General features: G+C 39.6%; 1 protein-coding gene across 1 annotated transcript in view; it reads right to left on the bottom strand.

Moving 5' to 3' along the window:
• Positions 1-1,597: 1,597 nt before the first annotated feature.
• The window catches only part of LOC149244300 (preprotein translocase subunit SCY1, chloroplastic-like), a 245,387-nt gene continuing 223,679 nt past the window's right edge, over positions 1,598-23,305 (bottom strand). The window contains exons 6-8 of the mRNA XM_089374790.1: positions 3,062-3,185; positions 2,528-2,691; positions 1,598-2,193 (exon numbers count right to left, since the gene is read on the bottom strand). Of these exons, the coding sequence (XP_089230916.1) occupies positions 1,957-2,193; positions 2,528-2,691; positions 3,062-3,185 (525 nt within the window). The 3' untranslated portion in view covers positions 1,598-1,956. The remainder of the gene's footprint in view (positions 2,194-2,527; positions 2,692-3,061; positions 3,186-23,305) is intronic.

Here is a 23,305-nt window from a genome sequence, read left to right as displayed (position 1 = left end):
CTTAATAAATGCTTGTAAGCTTTGCGCTTTATGTTATCCTTGTTTGACTATTTCCACATTCTCCTTGCCTTTTTGCATTCCTCGTCAAACCAAGCATTAACCAGAAAGCAATTTGTTTCAGAATTTTTTATTTTTGCTCTTTTGCACTTTGAAAGTGCGCGTTGAATTAAATGTGTTAATTCATGACTATGAAGGCTGTGAATTGTACTTTTCTCCTTCTCGAAGAACCTCTTTAGCATCATTTTGAAGATATTACAATTTTCTGGGGTCAAAAGAATTCTGCCCTGTGGGAAATTTTATTGGACAAGCTGAATTTTTTACTCTAATTATTTCTTTCAAATCCAAGAGAAACATAAATAAATTGGCTTGTGATCTGCTTTCAAGTCCCACAGCTGATCTCCAATCAAAACTCCCTCCATTTTCTCGCACAAACCATGTGAGCAAATTACATAATCTACCACACTTGCTCCATTGTAAGTATTGCAAGTGAAATTACCGGACTTTGCCCATCTAGTCAAGCCATTACAAATGACTAAATCAAAGGCCCCACATAGAGTAAGCAATTGTTCACCAAAGAGATTGCAGCCCTGGTCCTCTAAAATTCTTTCCCACTGATGATTACTTTCTTTTGTAAGCCAAATAAGGTCACAATCATCTTTACAACAAAGAATGCTAGCTTGCTCACTTGCAGTCCTGGCATTGAAATCACCCACTATAAGGACTTCACCTAGTTGTGAATATGTTGCAATATCCGTTTTTAAGGATACAAATGGATCTTTGTGGTCAAGCCTTCTACCTTTGTAGTTTTTTGAAACCTGCGGTGCAAAATAGCATGCTGCAATTCTGATGTGGTTTCCATTTTCTGATAATTTAAACCAAATGAATTCCTTATTTTGAGTCTTCTTTTTCTAACTGAATGAGACGAACTTCTTTCTCCCTTACTAAAACCATGATACCCCTGTGCCCTTTGCCATTCCCTGCTGCCTTGTTCCACACTGCCATCTTCCAGTATCCTTCAAACAGAGGTGTCTTGCACCCTTCATGCTCATGTGTTTCTATGAGGCAAATTATGTCTCTATCTTCCGCAATAGGCTCCAACCCTGGTCCTCGTCTCCATGGGTAACCTCTACAGTTCCAACAAACTAATTTTAAAGAAACCTGGGTATGATTTGATTGCTATTTATATTGACATGCAAGATTCACATTTAAAATTTTGTCCCTGCTTTCCCATACTGACCTTGCTTTCTGATTTCCTTTTGAAGAGTTTGTTGCCTCACTAGTTTACTAGTATTAACACCCTGCCAAAATGACCTGCTATCAATTTATACATTGCTTATATTAGCTGTCAGTTTAGAATAAATGCATTTTACCAACAGATATTTCCAAGACATTAACATACAATTCTTCCAAATAAATAGTCATGAAACAAACAGATCCTTGGGCAACAAACATGCTACAATGGTTAGTACAAAGGTATCAATTTCAATCTATGTTGCTAAGTTTACATAAGATCTAAGGTATATTGTTTATGATGATGTGTTTCTGCACATCCATACACACTTAACCCCACAACTAGCTACGTTGGTAAATTATCAAATTTTCTGTCCATTAAAATGGGACTGGTGACTTCAGAACTTTCTGCAATTTAAGAAATGCATCAACAGTTTCTATGAAACTAGTCAGGCAGAGTCGTCAAAAATAATATACATTAATTTACAATGTGAGATTCCTGTCAACGCTAATGTAGATAATAACACTTAAAACCTTTTACATCATAAACCAAATATTGGCCTTTGCTATCTTAAGATTACAATTAGACTATATTTTGAGACTATCAGCTACCCTTTCCCCATATAAATTCAAAGTGAAAATAATATTTTGAAACCCTGAAATGTTAGCATTATTTTACAGTTGGAAAAAATCACAGAAAATTATCTTCAAAATTCATGTTGCAGATTATCTGAACCCACCATCATCATCAATGTTATAGAACTCTATATTCTTGTACTTTTGCGATATTATTTCAGCCTGAACTTTTCGTGCTGTATCCGTAGCACAACCAACAAGGATGAGAACAGATGTGCCAGCAAACCCACGAAATGCAGTCAGGTGTGTCACTTGTTCAACTACAGCAGGGCCTGCTGCCATTACTGCCAGAAAAGCAGAGCCCAAGACAGATATGCGGGCAAGCACCTGAAGAACAATGTTTGAATCAGTGTTCTTGGATAAGACATTGTCAAAAGTCAAAGCCACAAGACAATACGTTAATTTCTCCCAGATATCACAAATTTTACATTGCACTGACTGCATATATATAATTTTTAAATTATGCTATTACTTTTCTAACATAAAAAGAAGACATTTTATCGCTTTTTTGATATAGCTATATTGTATTATGTTGAGCAGATCGTATCATTTGAAATGAGAAAGGCAAGTATTCTTTTCAATCTGGAGCACATGTTCTAATGAACCTTGAAGACCTACTAGAGTGACAATTTTATCTCTACAAGTTTCTTACGCTGCTTACATTTTGTAGGAACATTGCAGTGGTTTTCCCAGGACGAATTGAAGCAATGGAGGCACCTTGGCGCTTTAACTGTTCACTAACATCATCAGGATCTAGCTGAAGGAAAGTATAATAGTAATTGAAAAATGCAATAAGCAGCACATTTGTTGGGAGATATAATGGACCTGTAACAAGGTAAATAATATTAGTGGCATGAACATAGTCTCTCTGTTCAACATGAGGATTAATGTAGTACAAAACACTTGGTGGACGATAGAGTGGTGATATCATAGCCTACACGTTTCATCTTTATCTTTCCATAATGTTAAATGTGCCATGGCTTAAAAAAATACAACACCCTTTTCCAATTTAAACATTTAGCCTACAAACAATTCATGACAACTCGCCAGGTATTTGATGAATAAAATCATGTTCTAATCTCAAAATGAGTAATTTGATTTTTAAAAAAGGCATAATAATTTTGAACAGAACTACAATAACAAGATGCAAGAGAACCCAAAAAAAACTTGAGTGATTAAATTTGGCAGACTATACCTCCAGGAGCTAAAGCAGTGGCAGCATTTTTCAGAACAGCAAGACCAGTAAAACGTGCTAAAGTTCCTGGAAGGGCCAATGATGAAGTTGAAAAGATTATCGGCATTACTCCTGAACTATTCACCTGTTAACAAAATAGAAATTGAAAAACAAACTGTCAGTGAGGCCTCCTTTTAGTTCTTTCCTTGGATATATTTTAAGGGTTTGTTCTTTCCTCTTAACAGTCGGACCCTCCAGTATGTTTTCTTTTACCACTTGGTGGCACAAGTCGTATATGCATGAGCTTGAAGGCATCGATTTCTTCCATTTCAAATTCACTTTGATACATGTAAATGAAATCAAACTTCACATTCTCTTTGATATGGGCATCTCAACATTTTCATTTGTTTCTCATAAACATATGGGAGAAAGAACTCAGATAAGGTATGTTAATACGGAATCCTATGCAAGAATTAAGATCCAGAGAAAATAAGCTATAAACCAGCCAATGAAAAAATTGTTGCAATACGTCTCTCTCTCTCTCTCTCTCTCTCTCTCTCTCTCTCTCTCTCTCGATATATATATATATATATATCTTGATATTGCTCAGAAATTCACTTACATAATGGATGCCCAGTGGTTATTTCTTCTCGATGAGGTCTTGATGGTGTATATTTACTGTATGGTCCATGTATGATTGTGCTATTTTGTTCTACTGAGGGTATCACTCATCTGTCCCAAGTTCTTGAGTAATGGAATTAATAGAAAAGAATAGCTGAATGAAGGCTCGCTATATGATGGTGATATGCTGTAATTCCTCAAAACAACACAATTCCCTTCTGTTAATATTTTCTCCCCTTTCATGCCAATGAGTTGTGTAACTTCAATACAGTGCTAATAGTGGAGTTCAATACTAGATTTGGTGAAACTGTATAAATTGATCCTAGTTTAGATTCTCCAGGCCCCTGGGATCATTACTATAGAACTAAAGTATGTTGCTTCATTGTACGTGTAAAAATTTTCATTCTATCCAAGTACAGATTCATCAAGACAGAAAAATTAATTTTCAAACCCTATTATCAAAATATTCACTTCTTGTTGTTTCATAGATAAAAGTCAAATAATGTGATGAACCTGTTGAACCTCAACATCCTCCCCTTAAAATTTTATACAAATTTTTGGTGACCTCACTTTTCAATTTTATTTTCATCAAGTTATAATATTTAACTTGCAATTGATTGTATTTTTTAACATTTCTAGATTTATTAATAATCAAAATTGTAAATGTTTTCTTTTAAAATGTATTAAAATACCAATAAAACCAAAAAAAAATAGCACCAAAATTTGCACATATCAGATATCAGTTTCCCAACTTAAACTTGTTCTTTTTCCTTGCAAATATTCAATATCCAATAAAGCAATAAACAGAACATTCAACGTTAATAAACAGAAAGTTTTCCATCATCACCAATATCATTTTGCTTGTATCGGCTCAATCATGAGCTATCCACTCTCGGATTCTCAGGACATTGATTCTTGTAATGACCCATCTTATGACAGTTGTAACATTCAATTTTGGATAGGTCAACTTTCTTCTTTGGTCCTTTGAACTTCTTGAAGGTTCCTTTTTTCTTGTGATGAGCAGAATAGGCATTAGAGGTATTTTCTTCTTCATCTTCCTTCTTGTTGTTTACTAATGATATTCAAGCTTCTTCTTGACTGCATGCATTCCACATTTGTTCAAATGTTGGAGTATCCTTCCAACTGTTAATTCTTGATGCAAAAGCACTCCAAGATTTTGGTAGTCCTAGAAGAGCAGTAATTACGAGCTCTTTTTCTAGTACAACTTCATCTATTGCTTGGAGTTCATCTCTGATTCTAGATATCCTTATAAAGTAGGATGATACAGTATCGTCTTTCGTCATCTTAATAGTTCTTAATTCATTCTTGAGGCTTGCTATTTGACCAATGTTCTTGATGGTGAATAATTTGGAGAGAGCCTCATACATTTCTTGAGCGGAATCTATGTTGGATATGTATGGAATTAGGTTGTCCTTTACTCCATCCACTATTAGGTTCATGGCCAAGATTTCGGTTTCTCTAAACTTCTCTTTCTCTGCTTCATCAATAAGCTTCTTGAATTTTCCTTGAACAAGATTCAAAAACTCTTTTTTTTTAGGATAAGATCTATCCTCTTTTTCCATGTCCTATATTTGGAACCTCCTTCTAGCTTGTTTTCTCCCTTCATTGAAGTTGACATAGTTCCTGTAGACAGTAGGCTTCTCTTCTTATATAGTCCATTTCCTTAATGACTTTTGTTTGTCCCCTTTTCTTCAATAGATCTTCAGTGTGCCTTTTTCCTTCTTCTTCACCTTAGCCCTGATACCATGTCAGAAAATCGGAAAGGCAAAAAGATTTTCTTAGGTTGATAATTACTTGTGATATTATTATGTTCTTATTAACTTCTTTATATTCTTCTTTTATCTTCTTCTCATCAAAGCAAAAACGTGAAGATCAGGGACACCAAGAGTAGGCAGTCAGCCAAGGCTAAAACCCCTATATAGAGGAAAACCCAGTCAAACTCTTCCACTAACAAATTCAAGTTGAGATAGACCAAGAACCTAGAGTCATCAACCACCATGGTCCAAAGGGTCATTTTCTTTTAGAACATTGACTTTTCCCTTGCTAGAGGACCTCATAAAATTGATTTTTTTTGGAACAATGAATTTTTTATTAATTTTGATGATTTTCCACTTGGAGGGTAATTAATTTTCCCTTCATTTTATTTTTTGGATAATTTCTGGTTTAATTTTAATTTTATTTTTCCCAGAAATTAAAATTAAAAAGACTCAAGATGGGATTAATTATTTTTGCACCCTCTAAAAATATTTTTAGCAATGGAGTCTAAATATGAATAATCATTCACCCAAAAATAGTATTACATCAAGATATTACAAATTCAACCCTTAGAAGGGGAATACACATAGACATAAACCCTTGAGACTTAACCAAATTCTGCGATGAGAAACTGTTGATTTGTGTAGCTTGGGAGGTACTCCAAGCCCTAGGGTTCAGGGTTTGGAGGGAAAAGCACCACAAGGGAAGCTTGTGGGCTTGGAACCCAAGTGTGGGGTTTTTCACCCATCGATGTTTGGGCCAAAACCATGAAGGATTTGTGACATGTGATGGATGACGATGACAGTGCTCAGTGATATGATTCTAACGCATCGAGAATCGTCCAAATCCAAGTTGTCATTAGAAAGAAATGAATTTTTGAAGTTGACAAGGTAATTATTGGTTACCAAGTCATGTAGGCTTGGTGTAAAACAACTCCAATAGATGTGTCTCTTCAAGATTCGTTGGAGCCCTTGTATGTGTATAAATACAAGGTGTATTAGAGTCATTTTGATCATCCAAGTGTGGGCAATACATCTCATAAAGAGTTCTGAAATTTCGTGGAGGAAGTCGCAGTGGATTAGGAGGACAAGGAGACTTAAGGACAGCATGGTACAACTGCTACAGGACAGCATGGGAGAAGGACGAGTTGCTATAGGTGCAGCGGATGTGTTTAGGGCTAAACAGGGTTGTCTTAAGTGCAGTTTAGGGCCAAATTGAAGGATTGTTTGGGCTGAGGAGACAAGGAGTTGTCTACGTTGTTTAGGAGGCAGTTTGCTAGTGTTTTGGAGGAGACAATAAGCCTACAACAGTTGTTGTGCTATGCCGCAGGCCATAGCTAGCAACTACGTTGTCCTTAGGTGTTGTGTTTGGTGTTAAACAAAGCACAAAGAGGCAGCATAGGAGTGGAGGGCTTCTCCCTTGGTGAACCACAACCTTAGAGGGCTTGTTTTGTTGATTGCGTGGAGGAGAAGGGCTGAAGGTTGATGCCCTAACCAGAATTGCAGAGTGCAGCAAACGAGCGTGGTGAACAACAGTATTTGTGGAGGTGTATTGGGTCAAGTGCATTGACCGGATTGGATCATGTTTATTGCAACCTGTTGATGATATGTGTATGACATTCCGAGGTGGTGTGTTACATATCAATTTGTTCCCATGACACTTGATCAGTTTGTCTTTTTACCATCCGTGAACATCTTTGAATGAACTCCCTTAGAAGTCAAGCAACCAAAAATATCTTGAAGCAGATGATAAATTTGGGGAAAATAGTTGTCATGCCTTATTGAGTTTCACCTATGCTGATTTTTCTAGCTTTTCCCGCACATTTGCTAGAATTAACTCTGAGAACAGTGCAGAGATGCACTCTGTCTGCCACTATAAACCCGCATAGGTGAATTCAAGAAAGTAAAAATAAAAAGTACATTCTAGAAACATAGTTGGTCGAATATTTCCCAACTGAAAGCTTCTAAGTGATGATTATTCGAACTATAACCTCAAATGATGCATCTTAATCCCTTTTCTCATGGAAACCTAATCCCTCAATTAAAGAGTCTCATCCTCCTCTCTTGGATCTGAAACTTCTTCCTCTTAGCTTATAAAATGACTAGAGGGTAGAGGGATTGGAAAGCTTGTCAACTAAGGAGGAGATTGAAGGCATTTGGGAGGGACCTCACAGCATCAAGGCGAAGGTTGTAAGCCTCCTCTTTATCTTTGATCAATACGAATGAATGCTTTCTCCCATTCATTTTTCTTATTGGAATGGTAAATGGTTTATAATTGTTTATAATGTTTATTAAGGCAAACTTAATTCCTAATTTCCTTGATCATTAGGCTAAGTTTGTTTGGATTATTATATTGCATGTGCTTTTGATCCTTTTATGGTCTATGATTGCAGGTCTTATCAAGCATTGAGGAGCTACATCAAGTTACATAAGGGATCTCCATCCAACATTTCGTGAAATAGGTAAGAGGCTCATCCATTAGCCTTAATTCTTATAATTCAAACAAGTCCAACTTAGGGAAAGAGCCAATTCAATTGTCTTACTTGTTTCTAGTTTTCGTCAAGAATCTAGGGAGACGCTCTTGTCCACAAGAGGGATTTGTCCGGTGTAACATGGTGAAATGTCATACTAGGAACAAAATCAGCAGTGAGTGGATTAGGTGTCATAGGTCTGTTGGAGGGCAGCATGTTGGCTACCCAAAGAAGCCCTAGAGCAGTAGACAAGAAGGACGTTGTTGGTGCGTGCTTGGGTGAAGTATTGCAGGCTAAAGAGTAGCTCTTTGATTGACGAAAGAAGCTACTAGAAGGCAGATTGGAGCTCGGGAACTAGGCCTACCCAGAGAGCAATTTGATGAGCCCGTGTTCATTGTAGCAAATGTGACTTGCAATAGTGATAGGAGGCAGCCCACCTGGAGTCTCGATGTCTAGATGTCTAGATCGACTAAGGCACTACTAGTGAGCAGTATGGGAGCAAAGGATCGACAGGACACGATACGACATCGAAGTTGCACAACAACGAAGTTTGTCATTGTATCTTGTATACCATATACTGTTGTATTATTCATATTTGGTTTAATATAACGAAGATTAGGATTGTACATATTGTACAATTTTCTTTAAAACTGTGTATATTGTCCATATGTGATTTACTGCTTTATATTTCCGCTGTGCAAAGTAGTTTATGGTTGAGATTCTTGGTTTGACAGCGTCAGTGATTTTAAGACTCTAACCTAGACCCAAGGTCGTGGAAATTCAACATGGAATCAAAGGGTGTTTGAGCTACTTTGGAAGTAAGTAACGCAGAGTTGTGCACAGCGAAGTACAGCGTGAGAGGGAGTTGGTCACATTGTAAGTGAAGGGGTCACTACAATGTCGAAGTTGCAGGCAGGTCTCCAGTATGAGGACAGGTTGGAGGGGTTGTCCAACTATAGTCCTTGGAAAGAAAGGATCAAGTTGGTCTTGCAGATCAACGGACTCTAGGAGTTCGCCGAGAAGGAGATCAAGAAGCCAACCGACCCTAAGGAGCTAGAAATATATGAATATTTGGATGCGAGGACGAGATTGATCATCCTAGATGGTGTGAAGGATGCCCTAATACCTCATTTGTCCGGGAAGAACAATGCACATGAGATGTGGATGGCTCTACAAAATTTGTTCCAAAATAAGAACGAAAACCGGGTATTGATATTGGAGGATAAGTTGAAGTCCACCAAGACGATAAAGGGTGAAAGAGTGACCTCATATCTGACGAGATTATCTGAGGTCAAAGATGAGATTGTTGCCATCAGTGTGTCTACCTCAGGAGGACTATAGTTGGACAACCCCTCCAACCTGTCTCCAGTATGAGGATAGGCTGGAGGGGTTGTCCAACTATAGTCCTTGGAAAGAAAGGATCAAGTTGGTCTTGCAGGTCAATAGACTCTGGGAGTTCGCCGAGAAAGATATCAAGAAGCCAACCGACCCTAAGGAGCTGGAAATATATGAATATTTGGATGCGAGGACGAGATTGATCATCCTAGATGGTGTGAAGGATGCCCTAATACCTCATTTTTTCGGGAAGAACAATGCACATGAGATGTGGATGGCTCTTCAGAATTTGTTCCAGAATAAGAACGAGAACCGGGTATTGGTATTGGAGGATAAGTTGAAGTCCACCAAGATGATAAAGGGTGAAAGCATGACCTCGTATCTGACAAGATTGTCTGAGGTCAAAGATGAGATTGTTGCCATCAGTGTGTCTACCTCAGATGGAGATATGGTAAGGATTGATTTGAAAGGGTTCACCGAGGATTGGAAGCCCTTCATCAAAGGGATCATTACCGAAGAGACGCTGCTAGACTGGGATAGGTTGTGGGATGACTCCATTCAGGAAGAGTTGTAAGATAAGGATCTTCATCCGAAGAAGAAGGCTTCAGATGATTGCATGGAATTTGCATCGCGAATGAAGGGTAAGCAAAAGAAGGACTTGAGTGCTGGAAATAATGAGACGGGGGTGAATCAGTATTTCTTTTCAATTGTTATTTTTACCAATTAGATCACTTATAATTAGAACACAAAATGAACAATGATAGAATAAATAATTTTATTAATCAGATATATCGAGTACAATAATAGTGTAGGGCTCCAACCCTAGATGAAGACACCAATCTTCAATCCTTTCAGGCACCAACCTGTACTTTTCTAAGCACTAACTTGGACTTCACAAGGCTCCAAACTTGTCACTTTGAGGCACCAACCTCTAGGGCTCCAACCCTATCTCCAGTACAAGCTCCAACCTAGTTTTCTTGAGGACTCCTATCCTCTAGGGCTCCAACCCACTGCTTCAATTCGTCGAGATAAGTTTAACAGTTCTGCAAGGCTTCCAATATCCTCTGCAATAAGCCTTCATAATATCTTTGCTAACACTGCCCTTAATTGATCTCCAAAGCACTTAGCTCATCAATGACAACTTTGTCTTCTCATGAAGGTGTCTCCGCAACTCTCCATGGTACCCAAAGAGAAGCTTCAAGGTCACCTCATGATGGCTTCAATAATGTATCATGGTCTCCAAGGGTGTCTCAAAGATCAGCTTCTACACTGCTTCCCAACAAGATGTCTTCAAGTCTACAGGGGTCTGTCCAAAACTGCTCCAAGTCTACTCCAACAGCGTTCAATAATTCTTCTCAAAGGCTGCTCTAAAAGGGTTCAATTAATATTCCTCAAGGGATGCTCAAACCTTATGTTCTTCAAGTCTTCAAGGGTTGAATAACCACAGGTTTGAGAGTTTATGTTAATGTGGTTTCAAGCCTCCTTACTTATCCTTCCACAGGCCTAGCAAATACTGCTCCAAAGTCTGCAGTTCCACAGGTCACTGTGGTATCCTAGCTGTAGTGATAACTATCACTGGTCCGAGCTCCTTTGCACAAGTCTGCAATGTAGTCCGAGCTTGAGACTGAGGTGAGGTAAGGTACCTAGCTTACTGTCCTTGATGTTTGCTTCTCAAAACTTCAACAATACTGTTACAAAGAATTCTGTGTGTCAAATCCAACTGATGCTATTCCAAAAGAACTGTCTCAAGACTCCAAGTAGCCACAAACGAATTGCCCAAGTCCAATTTTTTATGCTTTTATAATCTGAATTTAATTGTCTCCACAGTCAAGATTAAGATGCCTCAAAACTTCTTAATGTCAAGACTTCAAACTGCTCTAATGATGTTTGAACAAGTCTTTAACATGTCTTCAAAGACTGCTTCAACAAGGGGCCTTCAATTGTTTCAAAGACTTCCAATACTACTTCAAGACATCATCCAAATATCTTCAATCACAAACTGCTCCAAAGATCTCCACAGGCTCAAAAATGCAGTCATAGGTCTGAGATGTTTTTCCTTAAGGTAATCCAAGCTTCACAAATGTCACTGTCACAACAGATCTACTGCAAAGGTAGTATGTCCTCAGAACACTGATCTCCAAATGATGAATTTGTCACAGTCGCAAGTCTTTTCCACAGATCAACCTTCTAACAGGTCTGAGGTACTGAGGTCTGAGTCTTGTTTTACCACAGGTTACTGTCCATAGATGCAGATGAGCCTCTCCACAGGTGGCTGTTCGAGCCTCAAAAAGGTCGAAATTGCAGTGGCTAGAGGGCCGAAATTTCAGGCCTGAAATAGGCCGAAATTACAGTGGCCACAGGGCCGAAATTGCAGATGTTACAGAGGCTGGAATTCAGAAATTAATGCACAGAAAATTCCTTAATAAATTCATCCTTGTCTCCTTGTTCTGCGATTTCTTTTTGTCTCTGTGTTCTGTACTATAACTCTGGTTGTCTCAACTGAATTCTGATAGTCAAAATGGGGAGTACGGACTTATATTTATACTGATTTTGACTTTTGACAAAGAGACATGTCTCTTGGTAGTGAGGCTGACACATACAGGTAGGCTTTGGTCAGCTAAAAAAGAAAATACATTATTCTGACTTGTAAATTCGTTTTCTCTCAATCTATAAGGAGTTAGAGGGCGAGTGACAGCTCATTGGAAAGAGAAAAATATTCTCAATAAAATTAATTTTGTGAAACTGTCATCATGGCAGCCTATAAAATTTTATGTCTTTGGCATTTAAGGTAAAGGTTCCTTCATTAAGGCATCATCCAACACGGCTAGGGCTTAGGTCATCCTATTTGCCAATCAAAATTTATTCATGCATCATATAAGGACAAGGACTTTCATCAATGAGTAGAAGGGTTTCATGGTAAGGGTTTCTTCATTCATCATTAGATCATGCATCAACAATTGATCATGTATCATTAGATCATGCATTGACTATTTAGGGCTTGTCATCATATAGATAGAGATATATAGCTAGGGAATTTACATCATCTCATGCTTAGGGTTTTCTCTAGCGTTTGCATGAGGTTAGGGAAACAAGGTTATTCATGTATCACAAGAATATTTGCCATCTCTAACAATGCCATATTGACATCAATGACAACCTTGATTAACATTGAGAAAAGTCAAGCGCTTTAACTGTGGCGATGTTGTAACATATTTTGGTACACTGAAAATTACAAATTTTCAGTGATAAATTGCCAATTTCTTTCTTGGCCAAATGCTAAGATAAATGTTGATTAAATACTTTTGAATGATTTATAATTTTTTAATTTTAAAGTACCATGATATTTTTATAAAATTATATTTGAATATTTTTATATAAATATCTCTTTAAAATAAAAGTTGTATTTTTAATCATAAGTCCTATACTAATCAAAGCAAGGGAGGAGCACACCTTTACAAATATTGAAATACAATAACACATGGGATAAATATGGAGCAGTTTTTAATGGTCAATATTAGCTCTTATAAGTTCAGCGGCTTTCATTTCACTTCGGACCCCCCAAGGTCATCCGAGCTTTAACAGCTAGGGGGGTCCGAAGTCTTGTTTTGAAAAATAAACCACTTTTCCACATGACATATTCCAGTGCATTTCGGACCCCCCAGGTCCAAAACCATTTACCAGTAGAGACCCCCTCCGAAATCCGCTGGTGGTTTCAATGACAGCGCAGGGTTAAAGGTGGCAGCAAGGTTGTTAAGTGGCATGTCTCAGATGCACAACGTCTATCTTCTCCACGAGAATGATAACTACTATAAAAAAAGATGTTTGTAATGAAATCGGGATGGCCTATACTCCATTTATATCTGGTTATGTGAGCGAAGGACTGTATTCATGTAATGATGGCATTTATTTCTTTCCCTCTAGCACTCTTTGGAATGGTTGTTGAAAGGAATTGGAGCAGGCCTCCAAATAATTCTTACCATGTAAAGACCATTCCTAGCTCAATCCCAGTGATGATACTTAGTCTTTATTAATTGAGACATCTGAGTTACGATCAGGCGCAAAGTTAAACCACCTTCCAGTCCTTTTTGAGCACATTAGCAGGAGAATTGATGTTTGTAAAGGGAGTTGAACAAATGATACAGAGATGCTCAACTATGAATCAAAATTTGTAACCCTTTTCAGGCAGCGGATTTCGGGTACAGTTTCTGAACAATTGAAGTCGAATTTCAAAAATCCAGAACATGGGTTTTGTGCAGAACGACATCAATTAGATCTCATGGGGGAATTTCTGTCAACTTTTGGGCATTTTGGGAGATTTTCTCGGATCTCTGAAGGGTATACATCCAGATTTCTTGATGAAAAAAAACACACTGAAAACTACTTTCATGTTTCCTGGAATCGTTTTCTGCATTTTCTTTGTATTGAATGCATGAATTAGGGTGAGAATTTTTCTGGTGCTGTACCTTTTAGGACTATGTTTGCCTTGGTATTTTATGGTTTGGAATTTCCCTGTCCTTGGTTTTTATTGGCAGCTACTTTGGTTACAAGAAGCTTGCAATTCAAGATCTAGTGAAAGCAAACAAATTCCCAGGTAAATTCCTGAATAAGCTCCACACATACAAAGAAATTGTTTACAAATGGAGATGCTGCAAATGAAACTAACATTGCTGAAGCTGACGTTATTAAAATAAATAAAGGATGCTGAGGAACAATTGTTTGGGAAGAATTCCATGACAGCTACGCAGGTTTCGAGCATTTCTTCTTTAAATACACAAAATTTTAAAGGCTAGAAGTGATGGCACCAGCTGGAGAGTAAAGGGATAATGTTATTGGATGAATAGTGAGTGGTGAGGATTGCTTCAGCTTGTGTGGATCGGGGTTCCATGGCAATTCTATGCAGAGGCAAAAAGTCAAGAGGAAGAGGCAGCAAACAGTGGCTAGGACATTTTGTCCAATGTCAAGAAGTTGAGGAAAATGCTAGCACATTCAACAGAAATCAATGGTATGGCTGCTGGTAAGGTATATGGGAAGAGACTAATTTTAGCTATAGGATTTTCATGGAAGAAAGAGATTTCAATCTACTAGGAACATTCTTCTACTCATTATCTATGAGTAACATGCACAAACAATCTAAGAATCTTCAACAATGATATTCAATAATTAGGGCATGAAAACTATAGCCAGTTGCATAATTTCCACATATAGACATTATTCATAAGCAATTTAACAAAATTCACTTACAAGTTACAAGATATCAAGAGACATATCCAATCCAATGTCAAGGTAATCGCTCCAAGAAGAAAACCGAACTAGCCTTCAAAGATATCGAAATGCATGAAAGAGTCTCCAATAGTCATCCAAGAAGAAATGTGAATTACTCAAGAAGAGCTAATTCAAGAATGATGATGATCCAATACAATGAGGCTCTCCTTTATTTACATGAGCCATAAGGAGTTTGATTTAGTCTAATTAGCCTAATGAGCCCCTAAAAATAACTTTAATGAGAAAAATAACAATCCTATTGGTGACAAACCCACCAAATAGCTCAAAAATATAAAATAACTTAATAAGCCTTCCTAGTGAGGTCGAAATGATAAAATAGTGGTGTAAAGGGCCACTGGAAGGCCAAGATAAGTCCTCATTGTGCCATGATAAACAGGAGGGCTCCTAAATTGATCACCAAGGCGGTGGCCCCTTGGTTTCCAATCAAAACATTTGTGGTGCTCCCAAGTGGCTGAGGGGCACAATGAATGGTTTCATAGGTCTCCAACTGGATCACACATGTCGTTGCTCCATCAATAAAGGCTAGAATGATGATACAAGCCCTCCCATGTCTCTCCGGATGAGACAACACCTCATTTGGGCCTTGGATCAGCTGCCATGTGTAATGTGTACATGTGTGGGCGGCCGGGCAATGCGGTCCAAGTGCATCATCATCTTTGTATGGTTGGGGAACAAACAAGTAATGTGGGGTACTGAAGATGCCCATGGCATGGCCATAAATGCTTTATTGTGGTGGAGGCCCATGGCTCTCAATGCTCACCTTACAAGTGCCATTATGACCCTCTAGAGGGCTTGGAACCCGTATAGGGAGGCCAAGCCCAAGATGAAGACCCACCTGCAATCTTATATAAGATCCAATGTGTCTCATCACCTTCTAGCACAACAATTCATTAGAACAATTGAGTAAATAATCTTGTTAATCAGGGGCAAAAGTGCACACTTCATAGTGGCATGCCCTTCCAAATGGGCTTTAGAGTGCACAGGTGTCACTAAGCTCAAGAGAGAGGTTAATAAAGGACCCTATTAGGTGGTATCAACCTCTAAGCGAGTCACAGGTCCATGGTACATCTGTCAAATGGTAAGTGTTATGTGAAATGATGGTGGAACGAAGTAGGGCAACCAGGAAGGCTCCAAGCGACATGCCATGGTACAAGGGTAGCTATGATAAGGGAAGTCCACACACTGGTGTATAGATGTAAGAGGGAGCAATCGTGGTACATGAGTTACCCCGGCCTTTGTTTTTCCACCCTTCTTCATATGCCTTTTTCCATTTATTAATTTTCTTTCTTTTAACTGCTCAAGGCTCGCATGATGTGTATGGTACAGCAGTGAATACACCCTTAAGGTTGGGCAATTCATCGCCCACCAAAGGTTGGGACAATCATGGGTTCCTTAATGATGCAGGGGGCTCACATAGGGGCCCTAAGAACCAGGGTGATGGCCATAATGATAAGGGGTAGACCTCATGTTCGACTTTTGTCTGCGTGTAAAATTCTTATGTGCTAGCCATTTTTTGCATTTTGTGGTACATTTCATATTGTAAGTGACCAAATTATGCTTGTAACTTTCTTTTTATCTGCATCAACCTCTGGGGCATCATTCCAGGCCCGACCCAAAGTGTGGACAAGGGGAGGGGGAGGCTAACTCCTTGTGGACCCAATGGGCAAATGTGGACCCGGATGGGAAAAGTGTGAAACAAAGTTATAATGAGAGGACGGGAGTGAGATGTATGGTGTTGGGAATGTGAAAATCCGAAAATTTCAAATTCTACTTCAGCAACTGATAATATTTCTTCTATTTGTTAATTTACTGAACAAATTATTTGCAGTGGTCTACGGAAAATACTGACATACATACACTGCAATCTTCACAAATTAATTATTGCGAAAAATAAATGTAAGGAAAATACTAGCACAACAATAACATATTAACACAATTATTTTTGGACAATTGTCCCCGGAAAAACCCAATGTGGGAAAACCGGTGCAGCAGATGAGGGTTTCTTTTATTATTCTTCAACAAAATCTCATGTACAATCTACGGATAGTAGAATAGAAGAAGAATCACTGAGAAAAATTTTACAAACAAATTTCTCCACTCCACATTGAATTTCTAACACCTGAGAGGACCTGTTGCCCTCATGCTAGCCACATTGCATCACCCTCTGTGTTGTCCCTGTGTCACTGCCTCTGCATTGTTCTGGCGTCACTACCTCTGCGCTAGTGATCTACATCCCTCTTATGCGCCGCCTCTTCCCATCGTTTCCTGCACTCTCGACTATTGCTAATACCCTCTCTCTCTCACCTGCAACTCACCCTCTGATTCCATTTCCTCTTGTCGAACTTCAACCGGTGAGAAAATCGATCTACTTGAGCAACTGAGTATCTGCCTAGTGCATGTTCCAAATGCCCATCGAAGTCCATCCTATAATCTTCTCGTTGAATAATCAACGACCCAGATTAAATTCTAATCAATGGCTCAGATCATATTGACTCGATCTTCGTCTTTTCCTAGAAGATTCACACATAGTTTTATTAATACCCTTTAATTATTTTAATTTCCTAAGTTTAGACTTAGGCATCGATTAAAAATAATTAATTATTTTAATAAAATTGTCTCCGGGTGGAATTTCCCAAAACGATTTATGGGTATTCTGGAATACATGTGTCCTAGCCTCCCTGCAAATTTTGAGGCTTAAAGCACATTCGATGCTACCCAAAATCAACACTCCCTCTTAGCGAGGAATGTGCTCTAGTAATGCAACCTACTGAAGCATCACTCTAACTCTATATCATCTCCCTCTTTGTTGTTGATGTCTGACATCACTATCCACCCACTATTATGCAAATGTTGCATCTGTGTTGCTGCTATCCTTGCATACTACTGCCAACTACTACATCTGTACTACAACTCCCTCTCATCTGGTGTTGCTATAAATGAGAAACCATATGTTTTTGCTATTGAAACGTGTTAATTTTAGGTATCTTCTATGCTAGAGCAATTTATTTAAATTTTCACAGTTAGCAATATCATCAGCGTTAAAGTACACCGCAGATAGAACATAAATATAAACCGCAAAAGACAAGCCAAGACAAGAGGACACAAGATGTGGCACCAGCCAGGGACAAACCCCAATGTGGGGAAACCCTTGATCAATTCTTCTTTTATGTTCTTCAAAGTTCAGCAAAGAAAGTGAGAGAGATAGTACATTTACAATAGAATTCAATATTTTGACTTTTGATATCGCATGAGATCAGTTGAAGACATATTGCTTCAACTGATTCTCTAAGGTGACTCCTTCACCTATCAAAGAGCTGCCTTTCGTCCATTTGCTGTACCATACATGTTGTGCCTCTCCAAGTCCAAGATATAAATCCTCCTTTCTGTTGTTGCTGAGGTCATCCTCATTGCTGCACCATTGAAGCTATTACATCATCACTGAGGTCCTCACTATTGCTTCTTTATCATATCCATGAGATCTACCTGAAAGTTTGATCTCCATGACTGTACTTTAACTAAACTGTAACAGTGGAACCTTATTTCGATACAATGAGGCTTCTGGGCTTCTTTTCATCATATATGTACAAGAACTATTGAGAGATAAGTCCACTAAGACCGTGGTAACGTTCCTTTTTACGTTGGGATTGTCTCTAGGATCATGATACCCATCGAGAGGCAACAAGTTACAGTTTTCACTGAGGTTTCATATTACCGTACTTCTACTTAACCACAAGTGCTTGAGTCATTGTACTTATCACAGAGACTATTATAATGAGACCATCTAGATCTTCTCCATGACTAGTATGCCGAGACTGTAGTATGCTGGGAGAGAATGTTGAGACAGAGATAGTGACATGCCCAGACTACAACCATTCTTTGTTTCCATTCTTTATGCGAGAATGTCGAGACTCCAACTCACTGCGGTGACACCATCCACTGCTCCATGAGGTTGTGATAGCACCTTAAACCCAAACTAGGTGCAGTCAAACCCTACAACGGCTCCTTTCTTCATGACTGTGGCTCTTGTGGCTTCCCTCTTTATGACTGTGGCTTAGTGCGATTCACTGTGGCTCCTCCCTTTACTGACTGCGGCTTACTGCAGCTCCTTAATACAACTTCATGCCTTGACTGCGGCTCCCCTTTATGACAGCGTATAAGTGCCTCATGAACAGCGTTAAGATGTTACCATGACTACGTTGAACTGCATGTAATTGTCACCACTACTTGCATATATATGTCTCCATGAGCAGCGTATATATCTCTACATGAATAGTGTATGACCAGCGTGTAAATAGGTCTTCATATCTGCGTTGAATATCATCTGCAACTAGGGCATCCAACGTATTCTTTAGTGTCTCTCCAAAAACCCAAGACATGGACAGGAGATCACATTAAGAGTCTATGTCTATTCTATAATGACTTCAAGTCCTCTATATTTATACTAAAACGTAGAGGTTGAATAGACATGACCTTTGGGCTTCTTGAGCCTACATAAGTTGTTGGCCGACTTGACAATTAGTCTTATAACGCAAATAAATTCATAACTCCATGAATATTTGTCGAAATCGGATGATCTTTAGATCAATCCTACACCTCTCGATGAGAGGGATCCAATAAAAATATCAACTACCATAAATAAGATGACCCACATGGAGTTTGGCCCTACCTGCCAATTTTAACACTCCCTCTCAACTAGGAATAACTCCATCCGCTGATCCATATATCCGACTGTACTATCTTTGCCATTAGAGCTATGCTCTGTTGAACCATGAAGAAGAAGAATTGATCGAGAATGTCTCATACCATTCTCCACTGACCCGAAGTCAAACTTAGAGTGCGTACCACTGGTCCCAGACCAGTCTCAACCGACCCAAAGTCAGTGTCATAGTGGGTACCACTCCTACTACTAGTCCCAGACCAGTATCATCAGTCTCAGAGAGTGTACCACTGGTCCCAGACCAGTCTCAACCGACCCGAAGTCAGCGTCATAGTATGTACCACTCTCACTGATCCTAGACCAATGCTCCACTGACCTGAAGTCAGTGTCAGAGTATGTATCACTAGTCCTAGACCAGTCTCAACCGACTCGAAGTCAGCGTCATAGTGGGTACAACTCCTACAACTGGTCCCAAACCAGTATCATTGATCCCAGATCAATGAAGGTCATCCTAGCATAGGGAGTACTGTTGATACAGCGATGCATCCATCGGTACTATTATGGTCCCTATCCTCATTGCCCTGCTCATTGTTCAGATGAGAGGTACTTCCCATGAGTCCCAGACTGCATGGGTAGGATGCCTTGACAGGAGAACTAATCATCCTGTCCATAGGAGAGCGAATCATCCTATCCAGTGGATGCCACGGAGAACTAATCATCCTGGCCCACAGGAGAGTGAATCATCCTGTTCCACAATCACCATGGAGAACACATCATCCAGGTCTCACAGGAGAACTAATCATCCTGCTACACAATCGTCATGGAGAACACATCATCCAGACCTCACACGAGAACTAATCATCCTGCTACACAATCGTCATGGAGAACACATCATCCAGACCTCACAGGAGAACTAATCATCCTACTCCACAAGAGAGCGAATCATCTTGTCCCAGTGCGCACCACTAGGGGAGGGTGAGTCACCCTGTGGTCATATGTTGCTCCAGTAAGAACCGCAAGCCCCAAGAGCTCCCAGAGCTCAATGTATGCAACATGCAAGACCCTTTTACAAGGGTCTCTCGACGACTCCAAGTTGTTCAGGAAAATCACAGATTTGATCTTTCCCTGGGGCTTTGTCAAAATATCAACGACCTATACATTAGTCTCAATGCGATGGAGCCTCCTTGCTCATCAACTAACCATATCCCTAGATAAGGCAGCATATGATGTTTATCTGCTGGAGCAATCACTGAATATAGGATTCCTCTATAATCGAATCCCACCTCTGGTTGTCACAGAGAATCACAGTGGTATTCATCATGTGTACAAATAGCTCACTGAAGAGCTTCCGCAACCAGACTGCCTCACAGGAGGCCATGCTAGCAGCAATGTATTTTGCCTTGGCGGTGCTCAGAGCCACCGACTTCTGCTTCTTGCTCATCCAGGATATCAAGGCAGATTCCAAAGAGAACCAACACTGAGAAGTGCTCTCCACACTGCCTGCTCACTCAGCATTCGAATAATCATGCAGTTTCATATTTCCGGCAGTGTATCTCAATCCATGAGAGATTGTGCCCCGAAGACATCTCAGAAGATTCTTGGCATCAATCCAATGAGGCTCAACCAAATATGAGCTCACCATGCAAACTGCAAAAAATATGTCTGGATGGAGGTTCACCAAGAACATCGACGCGAATGAGTTTATGAAACTCAAAGGCATTTCCCAAATCTGGTCCGACATCACTACCATATAACTTCTGAAAGTAAAGATCCTCGAGGTAGTCACAGGCTTGCAGTTTATCTTTCCACATTCGGAATCCAACTCCCTCTGTCTTTTACAAATGAGAGGGTCTGCCCCTGTCAGACATAGGTGCCGGTATGAGAGGTCTATCATCCACAACCTTCGAGTAATGGTTTGGATCGATTTCACTCCTAGTGAATCTCAGCTTCATCTGACAACTATCAATCCTCTCATACTATGCCCGCGATGCTTTCTTCCACCTGCATACATGAGATTCCTGATACTCAATCTCAAACTCCTCGGGTTGTTCCAAGCCTGTGGACTCGTTGTATGAGGGGAATGGTCCCCTTATAAGATTTTCCTTCGGTACATCTCAGACATGTACCTTCATGCTCTTTTTGAATTCAGGCATCCCGGTCACCATCTGACTCACAGACCTCCGGTGCTGAGTCAATGGACATGGTCCCCAATGGACTTGATACAACCCTGAACTCAAAAACATCTTTGAAAAATCTATTTTCAAACACATACCTTTCCATCGATGAGTGCCACCCTAAAACCTTTGGTTTCCATTTCCGAGATGGACACCAGGTTCTTCTTGCGATCAAGTACATAAAAGAGATTCTCGGGTTCCTTGCTTTCTTAGAAGAGTCGACCATTTCCTTGATGACCTGCATTACCAGTCATTCCTTTGATCATTGAAGATGTCCCTGAAATGATTGTTATCTTCATCAAGAGATGTGTCCCTGTCCTTTGGACACTCCTTCGCATGATGGTCGAACTTATAGCAACCAAGACATCTACCTTTCCTTCCACCCTGAGATTCGGTCTTCTAATGAAGTGATCTTTAGGTGGGCCATCAAAAACTTCCGTTGTGCCATTTTGATAATATGCTCTGCTTCGACTTCACCCTTTGTGAACTTAGAAGAGAGATGTGGAACCCATTGATCCTTTTGTCCGGTCCCTATTGTCTTTGGTGATTGCTCTTTCACTCTTGCTTGGGCATTGTCTTCACCTCAGCTCTGATACCATGTTAACTTTAGGTATGTTCTATGCTAGAGCAATTTATTTAAATTTTCGCAGTTAGCAATCTCATCAGCATTAAAGTAAACTGCAGATAGAATATAAATATAAATCACAGAAGACAAGCCAAGACAAGAGGACACAAGATGTGGCGCCAGCCAGGGACAAACCACAATGTGGGGAAACCCTTGATCAATTCTTCTTTTATGTTCTTCAAAGTTCAGCAAAGAAAGTGAGAGAGATAGTACATTTACAATAGAAGTCAATATTTTGACTTTTGATATCGCATGAGATCAGTTGAAGACATATTGCTTCAACTGATTCTCTAAGGTGACTCCTTTACCTATCAGAGAGCTGCCTTTCGTCCATTTGCAGTACCATACAAGCTGTGCCTCTCCAAGTCCAAGATATCAATCCTCCTTTCTGTTGCTACTGAGGTCATCCTCATTGCTGCACCATTGAAGCTATTACATCATCACTGAGATCCTCATTGTTGCTTCTTTATCATATCCATGAGATCTACCTGAAAGTTTCATCTCCATTACTATACTTTAACTAAACTGTAACAGTGGAACCTTATTCCGATACAGTGAGGGTTCTGGGATTCTTTTCATCATATATGTACAAGGACTATCGAGAGATAAGTCCACTAAGACCGTGGTAACGTTCCTTTTTATGTTGGGATTGTCTCTAGGATCATGATACACATCGAGAGGCAACAAGTTACAATTTTCACTGAGGTTTCATATTATTGTATTTCTACTTAACCACAAGTGCTTGAGTCATTGTACTTATCACTGAGACTGTTATAATGACACCATCTAGATCTTCTCCATGACTGGTATGCCAAGACTGTATTATGCTGGGAGAGAATGTTGAGACAGAGATAGTGACATGCCCAGACTACAACCATTCTTTGTTGCCATTCTTTATGCGAGAATGTCAAGACTCCAACTCACTGCAGTGACACCATCCACTGCTCCATGAGGTTGTGACTGCACCTTAAACCCAAACTAGGTGCAGTCAAACCCTACTGTGGCTCCTTTCTTCGTGACTGTGGCTCCTACGGCTTCCCTCTTTATGATTGTGGCTCAATGCGGTTCACTATGGCTCCTCCCTTTACTTGACTGCAGCTTACTATGGCTCCCCTTTATGACAGCGTATAAGTGCCTCATGAAAAGCGTTAAGATGTTACCATGACTGCGTTGAACTACATGTGACTGTCACCATTACTTGTGTATATATGTCTCTATGAGCAGCGTATATATCTCTGCATGAACGGTGTATGACCAGCGTGTAAATAGGTCTTCATATCTGCATTGAATATCATCTGCAACTAGGGCATCCAACGCATTCTTT

Source organism: Pinus tabuliformis, chromosome 8 (assembly GCF_031772625.1).
Source record: "Pinus tabuliformis cultivar Carrire ecotype Pingquan chromosome 8, CPIR1, whole genome shotgun sequence".
NCBI classification, from domain to species: domain Eukaryota; kingdom Viridiplantae; phylum Streptophyta; class Pinopsida; order Pinales; family Pinaceae; genus Pinus; species Pinus tabuliformis.
Note: the sequence above shows the minus strand (reverse complement) of the source record. Positions and strands in the feature narration are given on the sequence as shown.